This window comes from Caretta caretta, chromosome 24 (genome assembly GCF_965140235.1).
Source record: "Caretta caretta isolate rCarCar2 chromosome 24, rCarCar1.hap1, whole genome shotgun sequence".
Lineage (NCBI taxonomy): Eukaryota > Metazoa > Chordata > Testudines > Cheloniidae > Caretta > Caretta caretta.
Window position 1 is genome coordinate 9,741,623 of NC_134229.1, and position 17,362 is coordinate 9,758,984.

General features: G+C 43.2%; 1 protein-coding gene across 10 annotated transcripts in view; it reads right to left on the bottom strand.

Moving 5' to 3' along the window:
- Nucleotides 1-638: 638 nt before the first annotated feature.
- GABPB2 (GA binding protein transcription factor subunit beta 2) overlaps nt 639-17,362 on the bottom strand; it is a 35,363-nt gene continuing 18,639 nt past the window's right edge. For 5 of the 10 annotated variants that reach the window (XM_075122995.1, XM_048827958.2, XM_048827959.2 and 2 more), the window contains one exon: nt 10,028-17,097. In XM_075122995.1, coding sequence (XP_074979096.1) covers nt 16,810-17,097 — 288 coding nt within the window. In that variant the 3' untranslated portion in view covers nt 10,028-16,809. Of the gene's footprint in view, nt 6,924-8,015; nt 8,141-10,027; nt 17,098-17,362 lie in introns of those variants that run through there. The other 5 variants (XR_007353607.2, XM_048827961.2, XM_048827963.2 and 2 more) reach the window with 5 other exon arrangements.

Here is a 17,362-nt window from a genome sequence, read left to right on the forward strand (position 1 = left end):
CACATGCCAGAATTTTTGGCAGTTTTGAAAAGTTAGGGGAACATTTCATTTCGGATCAGACTGAAAATGGAAATGTTTTGAAATTTTTGGCAAATCATAAAGTTAAAAAAAACACACATACACAAAAAAACTTATTTTGGGTCAAGCACAATGTTTAATTTGACCCAAAACAAATTGCTCAACTCCCAGTTTCAAGCACTTTTATGTTCTTAATTTAAAATAAAATTAAAAGAAATTGACAAATAGAAAGGTGTTTTGAACCAAAAAAATCGAAACATTTTGCAGGGGGAGGGGTGTAATTTTGTTTTGTTTTTAATGAACAATTTGATGAAAGCTCCATGAACTCACAAAACAATCTGATGTCACCAAACCTGCATCTTTTGCTGAAAAAGTTATAGCTGAAAGATGTTTTTCCTGCTCTACATACCATCTATGCTGGGCCAAATTCCACCTCCCCAGGGCAGGGGAGTAACGATTAAACCCAGGAGGCGCATCGGTCAGTAGTCAGCACAGCCAGGGCTATGGATAGGTACTGACACCAGCCCTCTCTAACCAAGAGAGTCAGAGATGGAACAGATTTCAGAGTAGCAGCCGTGTTAGTCTGTATCCGCAAAAAGTAAAGGAGGACTTGTGGCACCTTAGAGACTAACAAATTTATTTGAGCATAAGCTTTTGTGAGCTACAGCTCACTTCATCGGATGCATTCAGTGGAAAATACAGTGGAGAGATTTATATACACAGAGAACATGAAACAATGGGTGTTACCACACACTGTAACGAGACTGATCACTTAAGGTGAGCTTCCAGCAGTTAACAAGAATGTCTGAGGAACGGTGGGGGTGGAATAAACATGGGGAAATAGTTTTACTTTATGTAATAACCCATCCACTCCCAGTCTTTATTCAAGCCTAAGTTAATTGTATCCAGTTTGCAAATTAATTCCAGTTCAGCAGTCTCTCCTTGGAGTCTGATTTTGAAGTTTTTTTGTTGAAGAATTGTGACTTTTAGGTCCGTAACTGAGTGTCCAGGGAGGTTGAAGTGTTCTCCGACTGGTTTTTGAATGTTATAATTCTTGACATCTGGTTTGTGTCCATTTATTCTTTTACGTAGACACTGTCCAGTTTGGCCAATGGACATGGCAGAGGGGCATTGCTGGCATATATCACATTGGTGGATGTGCAGGTGAATGAGCCTCTGATAGTGTGGCTGATGTGATTAGGCCCTATGATGGTGTCCCCTGAATAGATATGTGGACACAGTTGGCAACGGGCTTTGTTGCAAGGACAGGTTCCTGGGTTAGTGGTTCTGTTGTGTGGTGTGTGCTTGCTGGTGAGTATTTGCTTCAGGTTGGGGGGCTGTCTGTAAGCGAGGACTGGCCTGTCTCCCAAGATCTGTGAGAATGATGGGTTGTCCTTCAGGATAGGTTGTAGATCCTTGATGATGCGTTGGAGAGGTTTTAGTTGGGGGCTGAAGGTGATGGCTAGTGGTGTTCTGTTATTTTCTTTGTTGGGCCTGTCCTGTAGTAGGTGACTTCTGGGTACTCTTTTGGCTCTGTCAATCTGTTTCTTCACTTCAGCAGGTGGGTACTGTAGTTGTAAGAATGCTTGATAGAGATCTTGTAGATGTTTGTCTCTGTCTGAGGGGTTGGAGCAAATGCGGTTGTATCGTAGAGCTTGGCTGTAGACAATGGATCGTGTGGTTTGGTCTGGATGAAAGCTGGAGGCATGTAGGTAAGTATAGCGGTCAGTAGGTTTCCGGTATAGGGTGGTGTTTATGTGACCATCGCTTATTAGCACCATAGTGTCCAGGAAGTGGATCTCTTGTGTGGACTGGTCCAGGCTGAGGTTGATGGTGGGATGGAAATTGTTGAAATCATGCTGGAATTCCTCAACGGCTTCTTTTCCATGGGTCCAGATAATGAAGATGTCATCAGTGTAGCGCAAGTAGAGTAGGGGCATTAGGGGACGAGAGCTGAGGAAGCGTTGTTCTAAGTCAGCCATAAAAATGTTGGCATACTGTGGGGCCATGCAGGTGCCCATAGCAGTGCCACTGATTTGAAGGTATACATTGTCCCCAAATGTGAAATAGTTATGGGTGAGGACAAAGTCACAAAGTTCAGCCACCAGGTTTGCTGTGACATTATCGGGAGAGCACATGACAGCCTGGCCGTCCAGGGCCTGGCAGATACTTGCTTGTGCTATCCTGTAACCAGCCTGCTGGGGAGGCACGGAAAAGTAGGGTAGGGACTTTGGCCCTAGGGCGCACATAATGTCAGAGCCAGGGGTGGAACCCCAGTGTCCTGACTCCTAACCCTTAGACTCCCCTCCCCGAGCTGTGGGGAGCACCCAGGAGCCCTGCCTCCCAAGCCCCCCGACTAACTACTAGCTCTGAGAGGATGCCTAGTGGTTAGAGCAGCAGGGGAGGGAGTCAGGATCTTATTCCCATCTCTGGGACAGGCGTGGAGGTGTGGGAACAGAACCCAGGAATCCTGACGGTCAACGCCTCTTCCACTCCACTCACCAGTAGTCACCTGTTCCCTCCACCTAACCCCCCAATAACTGGCTTCTCTCCTATTAGCTTCATTCCTACTTTGCTGGAGCTTCTTACCCTCAGAACACTTGACAGACTCCCCTGGCAGGCGGGATGGAGCACAGAGCTAATGACATTTCCCCACGGATCCCCGCTGGGGTTAGGTGAGATTGGCTCTAAACACACCCCAAACAACCTTTCCCCAACCCTTCTACGCCCAAACCAAGCCCACGGCCCAGGCTGTCGACGTGGAAAGATGAGTTGATGCTAAAGGCTGAGATAAACAGCAGAGCACAAGCAAGGGCTCTGTATTAAATTGCTTGTCTCCCCCGTCCGCCTCCCCACAGTGCTTTACACCCGCCAACAAAATAGCACCAAAGAACGATAGAACCCCATTGCCTGCTCGGTCATGACGCTTTTGGATCTCATTTTACTTACTAATTTTCAGTCCCCTTTAGAAATCGGTTACTTGGAAATGTCCACGGACCTTACATTTCCATGTAGCCCTTGTCTCCAGGGGGTGTGTGGGTGGGTGTCTGTAATATGTAGCTACAGACTATTGTCAAAGGAAGCTGAGGGAGACAGGTGCCTCAAACCCCCTGAATTGCCCTTCGAGTTGGGTGCCTAACTACCTTAGCTCTTTTACTCTCAGTCTCGGAGGGGTGTGCTAACGTATCGCCTGTGTGCAACAGCTGTGCAGAGAGCGCGTCCAGGTGTGGGAGACGGGCATTGTTCTATATCAGGGGATAATGGCTTATGCCTGGAAGATATCAGGGTGGTTTTTTTTTTTATATACAGTTTAAGGCCATGTACCAAAGTAAAATCACCTCCCCACTGTATTTGCCACTGCATACATCTGATGAAGTGGGCTGTAACCCATGAAAGCTTATGCCCAAATAAATTTGCTAGTCTCTAAGGTGCCACAAGGACTCCTCATTCTTTTTCCCTACCTCCGCTCATTCCTCCCATTTATACACCCAAGGATCTCATCAGCCTTTTACCCCAGCATGACACCAAGAGCACGTGGCCAGAGCTTGTCCACTGCGCCCCCTAGATCCTGTTCACAGTCTCTGCTTTCCAGCACACTGCCCCCCACTCTGTAGGCATGGCCAGCCTTCCTTGATCGTCAGTGGATACCTTTGCATGTGGCTGTATTAAAACAGTTTGGTGGAAAGAGCCCAGCTTACCAAGCGATCCAGACTGCGCCGTGTGACTGCTCTGGATGCACTAGTATCCACCGCTCCATCAATCTTTGTGTCATGTGCAAATTTTAACAGCAGTGATTTTATATTTACTTCCAGATCATTGATGAATAGCCTAGTGCAGATTCCTGCTGAACCCCCTCCAGGCGATGAAGATTGCCCACTGACAACTACTTGGAGACCTGTCAGTTACCCAGTTCTTAATCCATTGAACTTTTGCCTGATTTAGATTGCATGGGGCTCATTTCATAATCAGAATGCGGTGCTGTACTAAGTCAAACACCTTACAAAAGTCTGTCTGTTACATCTATGCAGTTAGCTGTAGCAGCCAAACAGGTATGCTCCTCAAAAGATGAAATCAGGTCTGTTTGGCATGACCTATTCTCCATAAAACCATGCTGAAGAGTATTAATTGTGCTGCTATCCTCTAACAGGGGATCAGTTGAATCCTGTATCAACTTTTCCATTATTTTGCCCAGGACTGAAGCGAAGCTAACCAACTGGCCTACCCAGCTCATTTCAAGTAGCACTCTCCCAGTCTTCTGGAATTTCCCCGCTGTTCCAAAATGGATTAAAAATTAACAGCAGCGGGCCAAAGAACTCCTCTGAGACCTTAGTGTCTCCTGCTGCCACAAAGGAGGTTGCATGGCCTAGTGGATAGAACAAGGAATCAGGAGACCTGGTTTCTATTCCCAGCTCTGTCATAGGGGGTGATCTTGGGCAAGCCACTTTCCCTGTGCCGTGCCCCAGTTTCCCCATCTGCAAAATAGGGCTAATGATACTGGCCCTCCACGCAAAACGTTTTGCTGCTGAAAGGTGCCAGATAAGAGCTGGGGATTATAATTGAGGGAGTACGGAGGCAACTCTAAGTTACCCAGCGGCAGTGGCCATGATGAGCTGTTACCCCCAGTGGGGTGGAAGAAGCCAGGAAACCCCACCGCTGCCCCATTTCCTCCCTCCAGCTGCACCTCTGCCCCAGCTGCTGGGCTTGGAGGTAGCAGAAGGGCCATGATGGCTCCCTACACTGCAGCGATCCTTAGAGCTGGGTACAGGGCCACTCCCCACCTATACAGGGCAGAGGAAAAGGTGGGAGCCCCATTGCCTGGGATGCTTGAAACCACGCTGAGCAAAGCCCTGGGGGACTAAACTGCCCTGGCTGAGGATGGGGCTTTTAGTGCCCTGGGGATCTATCAGTGAGAAGGTGCTTTCTGATTGCAGGCCCAGTAAGTAGCCAGTGACGACCCCCCAGGCCCGTCGCTCCTCACCATGGCAGAGGACGTCCTCAGGAGCACCCTGTCCGTGCCGGGAGCTGTCCTGCCCATTCCGACCCCGTCCCTGACCTTAGAGCAGAAGGCAGCCTTTATCTTTGTCTTCTTTCTCTTCATCTTCCTGGGTCTTTTGATTGTCCGCTGCTTCCGGATCCTGCTGGACCCATACCGGAGCATGCCCTCCTCCATCTGGACAGACTACATGGAGAAAGACACTTCCGATTACTGGCTCCCCTGAGCACGAGCCTGGGGCTGCAGGGGGGCTCTTTTAACAAATGGAGAGGATGGATTCCCATGACCCAGGAGGCCCGACCTGCATAGCTTGCCAGGACTCTCGCTTTCAAGGCAACATGCTACCTGCACATAGGAACATACCCTGGTGGCGGTTGCCCTGAGGTCAAAGCAAGCCCTTAGGCATGTGCTACTGGCTGGAAGGATGTGACCACAGGCTGACTGCTCATGCAACCCCCAGTCAAATCCCACTAGGGAAAAAGGGAAGCTTTGTCCTTCTGCGAGGACAACAGATGGCGTCTGAACTCCGGGCACGATGCTCTCCTTGGCTTCTCCTTCCCATTGCCGGCTGTGATGGCACTTGTTTTCGCAGCTCTGAGGTGGACTGAGGGATGCAGTCTGTACACCTGTAGAGTCTCGCTGGCCCATGCAAGGTTAGGGAGGGACCTGAGAATGGCCAACACTCCTGCATCTAGAAAGGGAGAAAATCCGGATGGGGGAGTTGGCCAGTTAGCAAGAAGTCACATAGTCATCCCACATGAGGAGTCAGCTGGTGGTGTTGAACCTAATCCAATTAAGGCACATTCTATCCTACAACCTCTGTCTTTGTGCAAGAATCACAGGGATGGGGACGATGAAATGGGATAAGAATCAACAAGTCAAACCAGGCAGGAGTTTCCAGATTTGATTACCCTGGTACCTACTGAGGTCACCAAGGTCTAGAGATCTAGGGACTTACATCTCCTCACAAGTCTCTGAGCAACTCTGATAATAGCTCCCTTCACTAATGAGCAACACTTGTCTTCACATTGTAACTTGACAATTAACTCCCAGGTGGTCCACAAAGTACTATCAAAGGCGATAACTTCTGTTCTGTCCACAGATTGGACGTATGCTGCACAGATAGGAGTAGCTGTGGCTTGGTTTTCCTCCCCAGCCATGTGTTAAACTCTTGGGTGATCACCTTTGCTCTTCCAACTATTCACGGTGAAATGTCGGGGCAAGTTTTTTATGTTTATTGACTACCGTTACAAATCTGACATGGCTGTTCTTTGTTTTGATGGTTTCTTTTCTTTTTTTTTAAATCTGAAACCAAAAGTCAAATCTAGATGCTTAAAACCCCCCTGAAAGGAGTGGTTTATCAATAAAGTCCTGGTTGTTCTAAAGCTGCCCCAAGTTCTTGGTTTCTAAACACCACATTTCAGCTCCCTTCTGCCAAGGCTTTCCAAAGGGCTTTACCACGGTGTTGTGTTATTTCACAGATGGGGAAGCACAGACACAGATTGAAAGTGATGTGCCCAAGGTCATGCGCTGAGAGAGCACCCTGGTCTTTGAACCTAGATTTCCTACATCCCAATTCTGGGTTTACACATTATATACCTTGGAGGGTAAAAGAAGGAAAGATGTTTTTCATAACTTGTGCCCCCAGTTATACAGGAGCAGCTAACATCCATGTGTGAGTACAGGGTCCAATTGCAGGGCTGGGGCCTTCTGCTGGCTAGCTGAATCATTGGTTGGTAGCAATACATTTTTGCTTGCATTGCATTTCCAGAAACCACTCAGCTCTGAGGAGTAGTGTCTGAATATTTGTGTGTGATTTCTTCCCCTTGAGTCAATCATTTTCCCCAACTGCTTTTTAGCACATTGGTGGGCAACATTTGAAATCCTTTTACAGTGTGAATCTCAGTAGGCCCTGGAAAACAAACATCTCTTTAGCTACAGAAAATAGCACAGTCCAACCTGGATTTCTTTGTGGTGCTAAACGTTCATGATTGTTGAGGTTTTTCTTAAAAGTCCCAGCTTCTGGAGTCAGGTGATTATGTGGGAATCAGCTTTAATTTTTTACATATATATTTTAAAAGGGAAGTTTCTAGCTCTCCTTATTCAAGAGAAATGCTAAAAAAAATGAGCCATAACTACTCAAAAACCACAAGGCAAATAAAAAGCCCCCACCCTGTGTATTTTAAAATCTCGTTATTTTAAAGCCAGACAGATTACTTGGGAGGGCCTGACTCCTGGTTCTTGAAAGCTTGGGTTGGAAATGCTGCTGCACCGTTTAGATACAAACCCACGCCTTAGAGGCGAAAGGTTCCCCATCAAATTACCAGTCGCCTGAGCTAGCCAAGATCAATCTTCTTGGAAAAGCATAGTCGACTGCATTAAATGCTGGCACCATGTCTCTGTCCAGTGGAACCTGGTCTTCTTTTGAACAGTGGATAATTGTTTCTCTTGTCCCCCAGGACAAAGGGTGGCTCCAGCAGAGCCTGATTCATAGATGTTTAGTCCATGATTGGGGCTTGTAAGGGGTGAGGGATTTGGGGCAGCGTGGACACCCCACAAGAATTTTGGGGCAAATAGGTACAGGAGCGCTACTTACCCCTCCTTTCCAAGATACATGCCAAGGAGCATATGAGTGGATCTGGTTGCAGCAGTACTCCCTGCCCCTTAAACCGAACTGCCAGTGCACCGTTGGGGTGGTCTTGGGCGGGTGGGCAAGTTGACTTCTTAACCCTTTCCCCTCCTGCAGCTGCCCTGACTCCAATGGTGAGGTGGGAAAGGACTTACATCTTCAGTTCTGCCACCCACCCCGCTGCTCCCACTGCAGGGGAGCAGCCCTGAGGTTCTAGCTGATCTGCCCCTTAACCTTGGTTCCCCTCCACTGCTGGATCCTACAGCCTGGTCTCCTGGATTCTGGTTGAATGGATGTTTGGACTGCAGAGGAAAGACTGGTTAAGACCAAACTATTAGGAACCATTTCACATGCATTTGGGGTAGGACCTCTTACCATTTGGGACTTCTGGGGTGAGGTTCAATGCCAAGATAAAGAGTCATGCAGGCTGCCGCAGCACCACGCTGGGACAAAGGCAGGTGCTTTACAGTAGCGCTTCTTCTCTTGAGTTTCTCTATCACCTATTGACAAAAGGTATGAAACAATGGTGAGGCTCTGACCTACCTATCCTCCCTTTCCAGCATGAATCAGCTGGGCAGCAGAGGTCTACAGACATACCGTAGCAGGAAGCCAAAAGCCTTTTTGCTTGACGCTGCCTATGCTGGAGGCCAATCCTGGCTATTTTAGTGTTCTGAGCGAGCACTGGTTTCCCTGAAATCTAACCTGTTAACGTACTGATGGAGGGACAGGAAATGCCTAGATCAGCCACCCTGCGCTTTTCATCTTCTGGCAGCAAGCTGCTACTCTTCAGTGGTTTCTCAGGAAAAATAATTATTTTCAGTTGAACATCTAAGCTATTATAAATCAATGTGGCAGCAGAAGCGAAATGGGTCATAACTACCCATAAAATGTGAGTTGTTAGTCAATACTTCACTGCAAAAGAGGCAATACACCTGGAATTTTAAAGATTATTCCTTGTTCTCTCATTGAGCAGACAGCCTCTCTGAAACCAGACAAATCCAATACTAGGGGCATTCTAACTACAGGTGGCTCCCCAGGGTTTAATCTCGTCTGAGCAAAACAAATCATCTCCATCAGATCAAAACCATCATTTAAAACATCAGGGACAGGATTTATTTTCTGCAACCTGGATCCATTTGTTAGGAATCAACAGACATTTAGAAGTGTATGAAAAATGAGAGGCACAGAAATCTATTTCTTAACAAAACACACTAGCTGCCACATAGTCTTTCTGTGAAGTCTTTCCTTGCAAGGAGGCTGTGTGGCTGCTGCAGTTATCAGTTGCAGAAAAGCCCAGGGCTCAAGCCTACTCTATTGCTACACAGGTGTAAATCTGGAGTATCTCCTCTAAAGTCAGTGGCTTGACACCTATGTAACAGAACAGAATTCAGCCCTCAGTCTAATACTGAGGTCAAATCACCCATAATCATGCAGAAATCCACATGTAATAAACATATTAATATACTTTGATTTGCAGCCTAAAAGTGCTACAGAAACTGTCTCGAGAGACATGCTCAAATAAATTGGTTAGTCTCTAAGGTGCCACAAGTACTCCTTTTCTTCTCTCCACATGGTACACTGCTACAGTTCAGCTCTGCAGAGACTCTTGGTATAAACAAGAGGGCGTTCTCCGCGAAGCAGCCTTGATTTTGTAATTCATTCCCCTCTCCTGCTTTGGTCTCCCAGAACCCAGATTTGTTGACCTGCTGCAAAAGCCACATTTCCCCGTTCTTTGTCAAGACTGTAGAGGAGAGCGTGGGCTAAGGATTTTAAACATTTGAAGAAATAAATACATTAGATTATTAAGCCTCATGGTACAGCTGTGAGAAATACCAGTTCTATACAAAGCTAAAAACCTCGTCGAAACTTACTGATCAAATCCATGGGGGAGAAGGGAATAGGGATCAAAACTTGACTCCTACCCTCAAAGGACTGTAGCAGCCTGAGTATTTTGTGGTAGGGTAGATGGAATAAATCTCTTCTCCCAGTGCTGAGTGGAGTGTGAAAGTACAACCCTTTTGTGCATCAGATATGGGCACTAGTTCTGACCCCTTTGACTACTGGGGAGGTAATCTGGCAGCATGGCAGAGATACTGCAGAGATTTTTGATCACTTTGTTCCTCTTCAAGAGTCCAAGAGGAATGTGGAGATCTGGGATCGCTTTACCCATTACTAAAATACAGCCACCTCTGGGGTGGAACAGAAAAGCGTTTAACAGCTCACAGCAACACTAAACAGTTTGCTACTGAAAGTTCAGAAATACACTCATAGGGGAAAAAAGTCCTATGGGAGTTTTAATCACAGTACCAAAATGCTGAATAAAATCTCAAATGCAGATACAAATGTTATAGTAACCCATACTGAATGTAAGAAAAAAGGCAAGCATATACATGACTGGCATTTTATTAGGAAACATGGTACAAAAATGTATATATACACACACACGTTTAAATTTAACATTTGAAAACATTCTAAATATAAAAAGAATACTTAAGCTTTCTAAAGGCATCCTGTACATAAAGCTATTAAGAATTTTACAATTCTGGGCACTTAAATGCTTAATCACAGTGCTAATTGGATTTGTAATGGAGTTTTTGCAATGAAGTGGCAAATAGCATTCTGCCATACTGATAATAAATATACACACAACCCCTAGGATGTTAAAAATTCTGATCTGATACAGGTAAGGTTGCAGAATCTGAGCATTTCTCTCTAGAGAACTGCAAGCCTCAAGATAAGCCAGGGAACACTGGTCAGGCTGTGCAGGTGGCAGAGTAAAAGAAAACTCCAAGAGGTCTTTGTTAAGTGACTGAGGGTACGTCTATACTGCAGTAAAAACCCCACAGCACCAAGTCTCAGAGCCCAGGTCACCTGACTCAGGCTAACAGGATTTGCTGCAAGGCTAAAAACTGCAACAGATGTTTAGGTTCAGGCTGGAGCTATGCCATATACTCAGCAATTTTTAGCCGTGCAGCCCGAGCCCAAGAGAGCTGATCTGGGCCAGCCACAGCCATGCAGCAGGTCTTTTATTGCAGTGTAGACGTAACCTAAGGCCTTGTCTACATGGGGAAGTTTCCCAGCATAACTGCAGTGGAATAACTGGTCTGGTGTAACTCCCTGTGAGGACGCTATTCTACAATAAAAATGTGTCCACACAGGGAAGTTATACCAGAACGGCTTTAGTTACTCCCCGATAGGAAATTTCCCATCTGAGTACACAAGAGCTTTTTGGGTGGGCATTTATTATTTAAAATCTAAAGGAATCTAAGAGCTTGGTTAAAGTTTACACAACCTGCTTAATGTTCTTTTCCTCTCCGTTGGAGAAGTTTTGCAAAGTTTAAGTCACTGTTTAGAATAATGGAACCACTGATGTAGAAACAGACACGGGGCACAACTCAACTTCTATCCCAATTACAACCAGATCATGTTCATCTCATATGAGGAATGTTAAATGGACGTGAATTAAACGAGATTGCAGGTGAAAACCTAATCCCTACTGTCAGAACTCAGGCAAATCTCATGGATTTCGAAGAGTTTTACCTGAGCAAGGACTGTGTGTGCAGACCCATTGAATTGCTAAATGTTGGGTTTCCATTCTGGGATTCTTTTACTTTAGGGTAACGTTTAGTCACCTAAAAATATCTTAATATAAAAAAGGAGAAACCAATTAAGTTAAAAATAGCAGTTTTGAATCATGTTCATTTGAAACCAGTCAAATTTCTCCTGCCTCTCCCACTCAGAAATGCAAATCCAAAAATAAGACAGAAACTGTACATTGGTCTCTTCAGTTGGAAATTCAGGCAGGTTGTGTGGGAGGATTATGTTCTTTTTTTAATTAAGTGCTATGTACAGATAGCTCCCTTTCTGCACACAGGCTAAGATGAAGGGCTTATTTTAGGCTTTTAAACTTTTTGTAATCCTTTATCGCTCTATTAAAAATCTGTGAGGTTTGGAGGAGATGAGCTAATGCAGGCCTTGATCCTGCAAACACCCAGGCATAATTTCAGTGGGACTATTCACCTGCATAACATCACTCATATGCACAAGGGCTGGCAGGATCTGGGCATAAGACAAATCTCTACATTTTCCCCCGTCCCTTATTTAAGAACAACCCATAAAATATCTATGTAGCCTCACCTAGGCTTGCGTTAACCAGAATATAGCACTGCCTCTCTGTTCAAAAGCCAGCGTTCATCATATAATTGCCATGGATAAGGGCATACAAAAGCTGGAAATTGTGTTTTTGAATGCTGGGCATCTATCATGTGCTGCAGTCTTAATTCAGACATGGTGTGTGAAAACTTCTAAAATATAAACACAAAATGGTGAATTTTTTACACCATACAACATTAAAAGAATACTGTGATTTTTTTCTTTAAAAAAAATTGACTCATTTTTAAATCCCAGCCCCCTCAAACAGTATATTCAGAAATTTTTTTTTAAATAAAAAAAGAGCGAGAGTGCGTTCATGTGTGAGAGAGAGAGGAGGCGTTCTGTTTCCCAGTAGAAGGGTCTTTTAAGCAAAATTGAAACACAGGGGAAACAGTTAAAATGACTATACACAAAGTGCTGTCAAATGCAGACTTTTTTTTTGCCAGCTTTTCAGGTACTGTAATCTTAGGTCTTACAAGTAACTACAGTAGGCACAATTTTCAGGCAAATATAATTTTAAACTTGACAGTGTCCCTTTAAATCTGTAAACATTTTGTTGAACCAAATTCTCTCTGGATTACCACTGTGATTCAATTTCACAGTGTACAATAAAAAATTTCAGCTCAGACAATTGTAACATGTACAGAAAACAAACCAAAGGAAATTAATGTATTTTTCAATTCAGAGGAAACACTGGTTCTGTTTTATAGTATTGACATATATAGTGACAATGTAAAATAATTAGGAGTCCTGTTTCTTTAAACTTTCATTAATTTAAAAAATCCATTATTAAAGCCTTCCTCAAAACATCTTTTGGAAAAAGATATAAAGTCTTTTATAAATAGTTACACTGCTTATAAATAAATGCACTTTGATACATAAAACCAGTAAGTCCCATGGTAGTTTTTACAATACAAAGAAAGTAGTTTCATAAGTCTTTCCTAAAGCGGTTAGTGAAAACAACCGCTAAAATACTGTTAAAACTTAGCCAACTGTTTTAAACAAGAAAAACCACACCACATACACAATTTCTGCTTGGACTGGACTGCCAGGGCATATCTTTAAATTGCACAATATTTCAGAGAAAAAAACCCAGGAAATGTTTCTGAAATTTATGGACTGTAAAGTTTTAATTGCACTACAATAAGTGAGGAAAACACAGCCAAATTCATCTTGGTAACTCCATTGATTTTAGGGGGCTTATAGCAGGGGTGACTCTGGGCCACTATGTTAAAAGAAAGAGGAATATTGGACACACTTCCTACTTTGGGTATATGCATAAATGGTGCAACCACCCTCCTTATAGGTTATGGCCTTAGAATGGATATAGAAAATGTGAGTCAAGATGGCACTGAACTCAGTGTGCTGTGTTACAATATTGACACTGCTGCTATAATGTCTTTCTGCAGGATGGCAGATTACACTCTTACCTGTATGTTATGCAAATAGCAAGTGTCCATAAGACTACAGGTTATTAAACTCTTTCCAACAAACTATTCATAACTTTGGCTCACATTTCCCCCCCTTCCCCCTCTCCATCTTATAAACCAGTTTCTTTCCTATCCCCAATCAAGCTGTGAGAGGACTGACAGCATGTTTTGCTGAATCTTGCTTTTTGATTCTTGTTACATCCACCACATCTCCAAGGAGACACTTCAGAATTTGGTGAAATGCAACTTTCCAAAAAGGACCTTGTTTCATTTAAATTCTTTTTAATGGTTATTTTAACTGGGTTTATATCGCTGACCAGCCTTTGCTTGGCTTGTCCTTTGTTAGATTAAAAGTTAGGGGTAGGTATTGCATTCTGTGCGTTTGTACAGCACCTATTGCAACACGTCCTCAATCCCAGTTGAGGAATCTGGGCACTACCAAGATTCATAGAATGATATTTTAGCCGTGACTGGCTTTATCAAAGAAATTTGGCTCTTTTTGTTTCTCATTCTGAAGTTGCTGTCCAAAGCCGTACGCTTGTTTCTAAAAGTCTGGGCCTCTTCACTGTTACCTTCTATCCACAAGAACTAAATAGAGGAAAAATTTAAATAGAAGAGTTTGACTCTCCTATCTTCTACCAACAAGGAGTCAAAGTCCCTCTAATGGCTTCCACTGAAACTGCACAGAGGCAAAGATTTGATCAGAGTGACTATGTAAGATCCCTTAGTTACTGATTTATAACTCCAGCAACCAACAATCACTTTGGGGGAAGATGGGGAGCTCGACAAAATAAACCATTCCTAAGAAGTCCATCCAGACAAGAAGAAAAACTCCCAACAGTGAAATCAACAAGGAAATTATTCCAAAGCCTAACTGGTAGATACCCCAGTTTTGTGCCATTTAACACGAGACTGAGCAAAACCTCAGAAAATACAGTAGCCCTGTATTGACAGGGATATGGACTGGTAACCAAACAGGGTTGGAAGAGACCTAGCTTCTACAATTCTTTCTTTCAAATGAAAACTAAACAATGCTTATCTCCTAATCAGGAAACATCTCTGTTCAGAAGTAGTCATTCTTTTTCTAATAAGACTACCAAATTAAAACTATTTGATTTATATTAATCCATCATTACAATGGATAGTTCTTCCTTCATTTCTAAAGGCACAATGTACTATCTGCACTATCTAAAAGAAGCTTTGCACTGTAAGCGTATGTACAGAATAAATACAACTTACACATTTACTCTGCAGTGTGGACGTATACACCAAATTCTGCTCTATTTCAACCATTCAATCCAAGCGGAGACAATGAGGGTGCATGGGTGTAATGGTAGAATTTGGTATAATATATATAGATGGAGAACTTTTAGGCCAAAATGCATGGTCAAAAATAATTTATGTGAAAGATTGAAGCACCTCACATTTCCCGAGTGAGCAGAGGCAATTCATTTTGAACAGGAAATGGATCAAATATTTGGATGCTACTGCTTTAGAATAGCTAGTTATAGGATTCAAGCTGCAAAGACAGGCTGAAGTTACATTTTTTTAAATATATGCCAATCTCATGCTCATTAATGCGAGAGACTAACAGTACTACACAGAGCAAAACCTGATTCAAATAGGCCTCCACAGCTCGTCCCAAGACATGACCTGCAATGTCACTACGATCAAGTCGAAAGCACTCTTGAGCAATCACTATCCTATGAACTTGAGCCATACTTTTCCGATATGAACCAGTCTCTGCTACACAGAGGCCAATTCATTTTCACTTATGACCATGCCCAGGATTACAGTTCAGGACTCCAGAAGTTAGTATCTTTGTAGACTAAAAAAAGTCTGCACCATTCATCTCAAATGTCCTAACTTGGGCATGTCTGCTACAAAAAAAATGTAATGAAAGAGGTATCTGTATCAACACAAAGCCACATTATCTGGACACACACTGCTGGAAATAAGGGAAAAAACAATACAAGACAGACCTTTGCAACCATGAAATTGAATTACCACCATGAATACTGCCAATCCTCACAAACAGCAGAACTTAAGCAGGAGAGACTGCATTATGCAAACTGAAGCCATGAATTTAACAATACTTGCCATGGAAAGGGAAGACCAATTTTTCAAAACTTGTCAAGAAAGCAGTATCAGTTTCTGTGGCATGTCAGTTTTTCAAGATAGAAGTGATTTAATACTTTCTAAACTCTGCAGCAAACTGGTCAGGCTACATTCTTGTGAAGTTTTCCCTCAATTTAAATTGCTTTACTCATGATCATTTATTAAGACTACCATACCGTAAACACTAGTTCCCATAGTTAATCATAGCACTTCCAATAATTTTGCTTCAGTCCTGTACCAGAAAAGACAGACCGTTCTGCATTTGATACACGTCTCACTTTAAAATACAATCTCCAAGCCTGCAACTGGCAACAGATATAGGTAACTTCTTTACTCTATGGGTCTGCAAGCAAATAGTAAAGAAAAAACACCCATAAACATTTAATAGTAAGATCAGTCACTTGTTTAAAAAAACCAAACAAACATTTTAGTATATTTAAAATGGACAATTTTGATTAGTAAAGATGTGAGATGCCTACCCACTTCCAAACAGAAGCATATTAACCTCCCAGACTGTCTTAGAACACAACTTCAGAGACATTTTATTTTGCATACATAAACAGAGTTGGTGCCATTGTATAGCACAAAAATGCTAAAAAAGAAAACTTGACCAAGTTTCATAAAACTGAAGGGTCTAATTTTTACCTGGTATCCCTTTAGGTAGTCAAGGGTTCAGATGTAGATAGCTCTTTCAAAGACAGACCAAAAAAAGGCAGTTTTAATATTCCCTGATATCTCAAATTGCTTAAATGCTAAAGAGCTCATGCAAACTTAGCCTGTGCTTTGTTCTTGTAGGAGTACTGTATTTTGGATTCATTTTTGAAACAAACGTTATCTACAGAGACCAATCCATTTTCCACCTTCTCTCAAAGGGCTTTGGAAGATGTCAATAGTGTTTTCATTTCAGCAACGACGTTTGCTTTCCAATAAAAGCCAGCTTTTTAATGAAAAGTTTATACCCCCAAACAGACTGTTTTTGAGAGACTCCAAATTGTGGTTTCCAATCGGATAAGAACTACACACCAGGGTGCAAATATGTCATTGCATAACATTTGTTTTCAGTGCAGTAAATTCAGGGCAGCTGAGCGCTATTACCAGCTACTTTGGCAATGAGGTACTTCTCTTCTCCCCCACCCCCATCCCCTTCCCTCCCACATTATAGACTTATGTCACAAAATAGGCTTGTTGGTCACTTGCTGGCTAAATTTTAGGGTACTTTTAAAAATACCTCTCTCTCAACATCAAACTATAAAAGCACCTTTGGCTTTGTGTTCAAAGCAAATTAATGTTATGAGCTGCAGGAGAGATTTTATCCCTCTGAATGGGACCACACAAGCAGTTGAGTTCTTCAATATTCCAGTTGCATGGAGGGTTTTCAATAGACCCCTTAGCTCACGATGTTGCTTGTCAACAGCATCTCCTTTAAAATAATGTTTTTTCCTTTTAAAACGGAGTTGGTAACCCACAGGTTACGCCGTTACAGTTTCCACAGCAATGTCAGTAGGCTGCTCTGTTTCCACCACAGTGGCTGCAGACCCTTCCATTTCCTCCGATGATACCACAACTGCATCCACCTCAGCAACCTCTTCAACCACTGTAAGCTCAGCACCATTGGGCTGCTGTCTTGCCATGGCTTCAAGCTTTAGCCGGTATTGCTCTGCTTCTTGTTCTTTCTTCATTAGCTGGCTTCGATATTCTTGCGCCTTTCGGTTTGCCTCTTGCAACTGCTGCTGTAACATTTCCCTTTCGTTATCGTCCTACAAAACAAGACAGCCTCTGACTAGTGCCCAGATGAGTCAGCAGCTTGAGCCTGTATCTGGGATGCAAGCACTAATACACAATACCTAGATACAGGTAAGAAAGGACAGACCAAGTGCATAGAGAGATAATGGATGTCTCAGGGCATAGGGATACAAAGCCTTTTGCCTCTACTCATTGGTACAACCCAGCCCTGCTTGCGATTTATCACCTAAGGGCTGATTACTGGCTTATGTTAAAGTGAAATCAAGTTGCACATGGTAT